Below are 8644 nucleotides of genomic sequence, written 5' to 3'. Positions count from 1 at the left end.
GTTTTAACTGGCTACCAACTTCAGTGTTTTCAGCTATTAGCTTCAGTGATTTTATCCAACAACTTCAGTGCCCAAATTTAGCCACACTAGCATTATCGCAGGCGATGCTATATATATATATATATAGATCATAATTATGTTAACAAGTTACGGTTTTAAAAATGTAGTTTTAGAGTGTTCAGTAAATGTTTATCCTGTTCGGTCTGCGACCTAAGGTGTGTTTTGGATTTTTGCCCCTTGTGTTATTAAGTTTGACACTCCTGCTTTAACAATTAATACACAAATCCCAAAATACTTAGATTGTTTCTATTTATTTTTAAGTTAAAATAAACGATTTTCTCATGTAAAAGGTTGTAGGTAAAAGCAGAAACTCCTCCATCAGGGTCTTTGTGATGATGGCTGATATGATGAATCTCTTATTGATCATAGACTCACACACATGTGACTTTTTTTGTTTTTTTAATGACTGCTTTTCTGCTGCCTGACTCCACTTCTCACCCTCTCCCAGCTCGCAGCAGTAAGATGTGCTGCTGGGAAAAATCTGTCTGGACAGTGGAAGCGGAGGTTTGTTACCGTAGTAACGTTGTGGTCCAGCGCTCTGAGTCAAGAGCCGATCACCGTGGTTACGCCGTGTGTACAGTCCAGTGAGGCTCTCTCTCTCTCCTCCCTTCTCCCTCTCATCTCCTCCTTCATTTTCTTCCAAACGCCAGTGGAGGATGCCAGCCCCTGTGCCACCCTCCCCAGACCCCCCCGCGCTCAGCTGGGCGCGGCGCCCGGGCGCTGCCACAGCCTCGGCGACCTGTCCCGCTCGCCGGCTCTCGCCCGCAGAGCCGCCGCGCATGCCGCGTACTGCTCGGCCGACGTCTCGCCGCTGCGGCAGGTTCTGACCCGGCGGTTGAACGTTCAGCCGCACAACTCCACCTGCACTACAGTGGTGCTGGAGCAGCCGGTCTGTAGCCCCTATTCCCTGTGGCACTTTGTCAGTAAGTAGGCCAAGAAAGAAGCAGCGAGGGCTCACTGCCGTTCTCGTGACTGCCTGCGCTCCGGAGTTACTGTACGCATGCGAGCAAGGTTTTCCCTCCAGGCAGCCGAGGGATTTGTGCAGTGACTGTGCACCATCCCTTATCTGGTGGCATAAGCAGACAGAGAATCACTCCGTCTGAAGCGGAATCAGTGGCATCAGACAAAGGATGTAAACTAGCACGTTAACCACCACTCTTTTTGGAGATGAAAGGATGGGAGACCTGCTTAACTGTGACTAAGCTTGTTGGCTGAGATCCTGTCATGACTACAAAAGGCACTCCTAAAGACATTTCCCAGCTTTTGCCTCCTCCAGAAATATTTTTCCGAGTGGCCCCTCCTCTCCCGCAACAGCATCTTCTCCTGGAACTGATCCCTCATTGAGAGCATGTTCTCTGCTGACTTCTGCTGCTTGGGTTTGGACTGATGAGTGCTCCACTGCTCTGCACCCCCTTCTGCCCGTCACGCCTCAGCTCGAGGGCGGGTGTAAGTCTGTCGGGCTGGATTCGTACAGAACGTCCGAACAAGCACCACCGCCCCCACCTGTTGCTGTTGAGATCCTGCCCTGATGGAAGCGCTTTCCCTTTGCCCCGCCCCTCACCCTGACAGCTTCTTCCCCGCATTAGGTTTTAAGGTCCCTCCGGTTTTACCCGTCGCTGAGAATCGTCTTCTTTTCCGTAGAAAAGCCGCTGTTCACGCGGGACCCCACTCAGCTGAAGGGCAGTTTCTTGTCGACGGCGCTCCAGAAGAGCAACATGGGCTTCGGGTTCACGATCATCGGGGGAGACGAGCCGGACGAATTCCTGCAGGTGAAGAGCGTCATCCCCGATGGGCCGGCTGCAGCCGACGGGAAGATGGCTACAGGTGAGCTGAATCACCTTTGACGTAAACAACTTAACCAGTTCATTAAACTTTTAGTCTTTAAAACTCAAAGTAATCCTGTAAAATCAAACATCTACAGAAATCCTGATATCCTACATAAAGGACTTTTGCTTTTTGGAAAATGTGCGTCTGCATTCATGACAGGCGCCGCTCATTTGAGCTGCAATGTCACCCAAAGTCAAGAAAAATGGATCCTGAACGAGTTTTGTCTTTAAATGTAAAGTAATGCCGAGAAATAGAAGCAGCAGATTTCTGCTGGAAGAAGTCAACCCCATCAGGTTTCTTTATATGTGACAAATAAACATCTCAGCTTTGAATTCTGTTTCCTCAAAGCTTTCAGTAAACAGTGGAAAATTGTGAGTAAAATCAGTGTACTTTCAAACTAATAAGCTAGAATTGGATCCCCGTTGACATTTTTCTTGTAGTTTCTATGTTCTTTGTTTGAAGCACTAAAATAGTATCTCAGAAAGAACTGTGTTACAATATCATTTTTTTATCTCTAGTAATTGGGACTTATTTGTAGGGATGTAACCATCCAGCAAGGATTCAATTCACAGTTTTAAAGTCACTATTTCCACACCACAATGAATTAAAGGTATTTTAAGACCAAGTATGTTTTCTTTTTGCCTCTTACATCAACTTGTCTGTTTTCCTACTAACAGAAAGAATTTAATACAAATAGAGACTGATATATAATGTTGAAATGATCACAAATCCTTTCATACTCGTGCTACATGTGACCGTTCACGCGCAGCTTGCAGAGGAAAAAAAGACAGAGAGCTAAAGAGAGTTAATAAAAAAGAGCACGGCTCCCGGGAAGGGAAACAGTCATGAAGCTGCGTCATCACCATGACCGTTGTCACGGTAGATTGGTCAAAGTTGCAATAAAGTTGTAGAGCATGTCTACATATAGACACAGGCCGTGACAAACCATTTTTTTAATGTTCCGCAACAATGAACATGTTAACGAGTTTGAATTGGTCTTTTACTGATTCACAAAGAATCATTACTCCTTTACTGCTTTGATTTTTTGGTTCTGGTTGCTACACTAACATGAATAAATCCAGAACCCTGTTGTATATTTGAGCTTTGTTCCTCCTTCTGAGTTCTGCTCAAAGAGAAACGGTCCAGAACGGTTAAAGACTGTAGCCCCCTTGGTCCCCTAGCGCAGGGGTCGTCGAACCTCTAACAGTAAAAGAGCTATTAGCTAAACTCCAAATTAGCATAAAAAAGCTAGCTTGTTGCTTAATTACTAGCTGAGCTCCCAAATAGCCTAAAATTCCTCAGTAAACTAAAGTAGACCAAAATGTTAGCATGTTGCTAAAATTGAAGCTAAATTCTAAATTATCCCCAAAACTTCAGTAGATAACAAATTAGCTGAAAACATCAGCATTTCGCAAAAATATTAGCTAAATGCCAAATTAGCATAAAATTCATCCGAAAACTAATTAGTTGAAAAATGTTTGCCTGTTCCTAAAATAGAGCCTAAACTCTAAATTAGCCTAAAACCCCCAGCAGACAACAAAATACCTAAAACGTTAGCATGTTGCTAAAATAAAACTTTTTGAAAATTGCCACTATTTTATTTTTTTCAGCCAGAGAGCCTCCATGGAGAGATAAAAGAGCCACATGTGGCTCTGGAGCCGCAGGTTGCAGACAAGAAAATTTTGATCTGAATAAGTCTGATCGGATCAGAGTATTCTGATTGGCATGTTCACATAACACATTTTCATTCCGATCAGGCGTTTATTCCCATTACTTGTGTCCACATAAATGAAGCTATTGATCCTCACACTTGAGTTTTACACCAAATGCTCTTCCTGATACAGCGCTGTATTTTATCCGGGCTGGGGACCGGCACAGGTCGGTTTTAACTAGGTTTTGGTTTCATCCACATTCCTGCTATGTTGGATTTTTTCTCCATTCTATCTTCTTTTTAAGTTTCATCTCTTTGTAGTTTGTTGACCTGCTTCTTCCCCTGCAAAACCCCATCCTGACATGAAGCGGTGTGCAAAGAGCGTTAGAGTAAAACTCTACGTAAAGCACTTTACGGAGCCAAACGAGGTAAATACGGGTTATTCAAGTGCATCCCTCTCGCTATTTATAAAACTGGCTACAAAGAGTCTTTGGCTGCTCCTGAATATCTGGGTCATGTTTCATGGCTGCTGAGTTTTGATTTCTTAGAGAGTTGGCTCCTTTGATCAAAACAATCTGGTGTTGCAAACAACAAAAGACAAAAGAAGGATTTTTAGAACAAAACACACAACACTCGATCCTACATGTGGAACACACCAGGGCGGTTCTAGAGCCTGTAGACATATTTAGCTCCTCAAAAGCTAAAGTCTCACTCCAACCATTTCTTTTTGTCTGTAAAATCGTTCCACGACTGGGCAATTTTTAGCCAAAAAAAAAGATTTTTTAAGACATTTTTATGTCCAGCAGCAGGAGCTCATTTGAAATCCGATTCTGGTCTGTGGGCGGGACTGTGGGCTTGGAGCAACTCCGCCCCCTTCTATGGAGAGAAAATAGACTCACTCTAAAGTGTGCGTGTGTATTCTTGATTTGTAACTCATATAAAATGTTTTGTGCAGAAGTAAAAAAAATACAAAATTTAAAAAAATACAATTTACAGATGCACAAATTAAAATTAAAACAGCTTGAAACTAATTACACAAAAAAATCTTTTAAAAATATGCAAAATTAACCTCTTACAGACACACAACACATCAATTACGCACAAATCTATTGTGAGACTCTTTTCACGTCTCAAAAAGTATTATATGAATACGCACAAATCAGAGTGAGCCTATTTTCTCTCCATACCCTCCCCCTCTCCGGCACTGGGAGGTCTGTGTGCGTTTATGCTCGAGCTAGCGTTAGCGACGCAAAAATAATGGCGGGTAGTATTGGATCAATCCAGCTGTACAGTTTTGAGCCAGAGCGTTTCGTTGTGTCATTTTAGTGCGACAACATGCAAAGCAACAGCAATGGAGGTCATCCAGCAGCTCGTCTTTTTATCGCTTTACGGGAATTTAATGTTGTTTGAAAGAAGATCACTGAGAAGAATCACGCCGTAAAGAGGAAAACGGAATCGCTATCTTAGCGCTATATTTGTGCTTTCTGATGTCGTCATCGCTTTCTGCCAATCAACGGGTGGGAAAACCGACTCTGTTCCGGCCCGCTACGGTTTATTGGGTCCATTTTACAATGGAAACACTCGGTATCGGTACCCGTTCCGTGTCCGTTAGCGCGTCTGGTACCACGTCCCGATGGTTTTTGGACTCCTGATTTAATGGGAGCAGCCCGCATGTCAAAAAATGACGAGCTGGGAGTCAGAATGCGTCACATGGCCACATTTCTCTACAGTCATTGGCTAATTGTGCAGAGACACTCTGTTTGCTCACACCTTCATGGTGTTTAAACTCTGTGTGTATTCATGCAGACTCAACCACATAAATGTCTCTCTGACAGCACCAATAACTGGCCCAGACAAAAACAGATTTCTGTAAATCAGACCCATGGGGGAACTTCCTTTCCAGGAAAGCTGAGCCTCCTCTCTTAATGGATCATGTCTTTTAAACACAGATTTATTTCAGAGCTCGGCAGCATTTATTATTAACACAAACCAAAACAGATGATGACAAATAACGTTTTTGCTGTCTGTCTTCTCATTTATTCATCTTTTATTTCTTGTTATTTTTGTTTTCTGTCGTCTGTAAAACCAACAAATCGCTAAAAAAGATCCAGTCTCTTCCATCTCGTCGACCCCCCCGTTGTAAGAATCGGTGTCCTACTTCTGCAGAGCCGCTAACTCAGACCTGCAGCGCTGTGAAATCACAAACTTCAGATGGATAACTTTTCCTGCTTTCCCTCTGGTAACACTTCCTGACTCCCTTTATATATATATATATGAATAATCAAATGAGAAAATACATTTAATATTTTTAGTTTTTTGTTTAAGTTAATGTGTTTTGCATTCATTTAAGGAATTATTTGTTTTTATTATGTATTTATTATTATTATTTCAACCATACAGTTTTATTAACCCCAGAAAAAACAGTAGGAATAATCAAAAACGTTTAGCTGATTTATCTATCATTCAAACACTTTAGTTTTATGACTTTAGTGTTAATAAATATTCTCTTTTTCTATTATTATTATTTAAATGTGTCTTTTTGTTTATTTATTTGAGTCCCTTTCATTTTATTTCTCTTTAAATTTCTCGTTTTACTTTTAGTTTTTAGCTTGCACAGACAAACTTTAACATATGTTACTGACCCCTTACTCTGTGAGCTCCACAAATCAAAATATTTCATAATGTTCCAAAAATCTTCTACAAAACAAAAGGTGTTTCTACCTTCAAACTGACACTCCTGGACTTTGGAGATAACTTCCTTTGTCACTGGGTCACATGAATCGTAACCTAGAAGTTATTTTAACTTTTAGCTGCTCCTACAGTGCAAAAACTTCATCTCAAAAAGACTTTTGTTTCATGAAAAATTGTCTTTTTTTTGGTCTTGCTAGAAAATAAAGATTCTTAAGCAAAGGTTTCAATAGCAAAAAAAATTTGTTTAAGAAAACATGGCTAGAATTTTTTTTTTAAAAACATTTATTGATACACATCTCATTGGCTTATTTAAAGAAACATGTTCAAATTTGACTTTTAATGCACATCGTGATTTTATTATGTGAAAAGTGCCATATAAATACAAAGGCATACTTATTTTTTGCTCCTGTTTTTTTTTTTTCATTTTTCTGTTAATTTGTTTATTTTTTCAGATTTTCTTTAAAACATTGTTTCCTGTATTTTTTTATGTTTTTCACTTTTTTGATTTTCAATCACAAAAATCTTGTAAGATGACCTCTCCAAATTAAAGCAATAAGCAAAACTATAAATGGGATCAGTATGGGAGTAAATTAAAGTTTTTAGCAAAATTTCTAGTTTTAATTTTTTAAAAAGGAGTAAAACATATAGACTGCTGGGGGGTTATGGAGGTTTTGTTTGTCAGCAGGCACACAAACAATAAAAACAATAGACCTCCAAACATGATGAAGATCAGAGTGTCAATTTGTTTTTTTTTTTATATTTATGCAAAATTCAAAATAACATATTTTTTTGTTGCTTTAATCTGACATCTTCACATTTCTAGAATCAGAGTAATCATTTTCTAGCAGATTATTAATTAACATAAATGCATTGAAATATTTTAATCTAAAAAATACTTTAAAAAAAAGGTCATAAGATACAGATATCCTCCTTTGAACTGGAGAAAAGTTCAGAAGGATGTCCTAATCGGGGAGCAAAAGCCAAATCTTTAGCAAAAACAGCTAATTTTTGGGAGATTTCTTGAAGAATTTAGCATTTCTATAAGGACTCATCTCCATTATTCATGAAGAACCTGTCAAAGTGACATTTGAGGCACGCACAGGAGAAAAACGCCTCCCCCTCTAGGTCGCGCTTTCCCGTCCGTCCTCTGCATTTCCGCTGGATTTTTGACAGGCGCCTCGCTGCGTAGGACCGGCGTGAGGTCACGGCACCATCATTTGTTTTCTGCCAGCGTGCTGAACTATTGATTCTGAAACCACAGCTCAAGGCAAATGTTGGCCGCGTTTACCCGGATTAATTAAAACGTCCCTCATTTTGGGTTCGCCTCGAGGAGCGAGGCTGTGTCAATATCCGCCGCGCTCTCAAACTTTGCGTGTGTGCTGCATATTTTTAAAGAAACACATTACGTAGCCTCCTGCTTACGGTGAACTTGGACCCAGAACTTCTTCACAAACCTTTACATTTTTTTTAAATTAAATCAACTTTTGCTTTATATAAACCAGAACCTTCAAATTTTTTTGCACCTTTGTTATTAAACGTTGTCTTTAAAATTAAAAACCAACAATTTTCATCACCAAATGAGGTTTTATTGTTTGTCACTGGCAGACATGAATCTTCCAGAGACCCTGCTCCGTGTCTCCACAGTCACTATTTATAGTTCTGTGTCAGAGACGAGCATGAGCCTGAATATGGAGCTCTTCTAAGCAGCAACATTTAATTGTCAGCTCGGGTTTTATCTGCAGCGAGCAAATAGAAACGCTGGGGTCCATAAAAGGCAAAATATTTTAGCCACTTGTCATCTGCATCCCTTTAAGGGGAGATGAGAAATGATCAATGCTGATGGGGATCTGTGGAAGCGATTGATGGCTGCTGGGGGAGTCGGGCGCCGTAAAAGCACCTGATTGAATATGACAAAGGGTTTAAGTACCTCCAGTGTTCCTACCAGATCTGGTGAAGCAGTGTGGGGAATTAAAGGTTTCTTTTGTGAGAACACATCAACTTAATGGCTCTTCATTATGCACCAGATTAGTGAGTCTGGACCCACTTCCATTTCTTTGCTTTAACATTAATTAATAAAAATAATATATGCAGAATAGCCAGCTTTACAATTTTTTATTTATGAAATTGATGCATCTTTGGTTTTAATAGTTTTGTCAGTTTAACTGCAATGATACAACTTCAAACCAGATGTATTGCATTACAGCATTAAATTATGTAAGCTGAATGTGAAGATACCAGAGCTGACGGCTAACGATGCTAAGCTGACAGCTTGCTAAGATATTAGCCAAATGCTGAATTAGCCAAAAAACTGGAAAAAAAATTTAATTTAGTCAAAAAGCTAGCACAATGCTAAAATATTACCTAAACTAAATTAGCCATAGAAAAAAGAACCTGGGAAATTTTCTTTTTTTTTTT

The 8644-nt window shown here is 40.1% G+C and overlaps 1 protein-coding gene across 13 annotated transcripts in view; it reads left to right on the top strand.

Moving 5' to 3' along the window:
• The window catches only part of magi2a (membrane associated guanylate kinase, WW and PDZ domain containing 2a), a 332668-nt gene that overhangs the window by 278473 nt on the left and 45551 nt on the right, over positions 1-8644 (top strand). For all 13 annotated transcript variants that reach the window (XR_002921266.2, XM_036210186.1, XM_024291335.2 and 10 more), the window contains one exon: positions 1702-1884. Coding sequence is in view for 12 of the 13 variants with exons in the window: in XM_036210186.1 (XP_036066079.1) it covers positions 1702-1884 (183 nt within the window). In the remaining variant the exon portion in view is untranslated. The remainder of the gene's footprint in view (positions 1-1701; positions 1885-8644) is intronic.

Source organism: Oryzias melastigma, linkage group LG23 (genome assembly GCF_002922805.2).
Source record: "Oryzias melastigma strain HK-1 linkage group LG23, ASM292280v2, whole genome shotgun sequence".
In the NCBI taxonomy this organism is placed as follows: Eukaryota; Metazoa; Chordata; class Actinopteri; order Beloniformes; family Adrianichthyidae; genus Oryzias; species Oryzias melastigma.
Note: the sequence above shows the minus strand (reverse complement) of the source record. Positions and strands in the feature narration are given on the sequence as shown.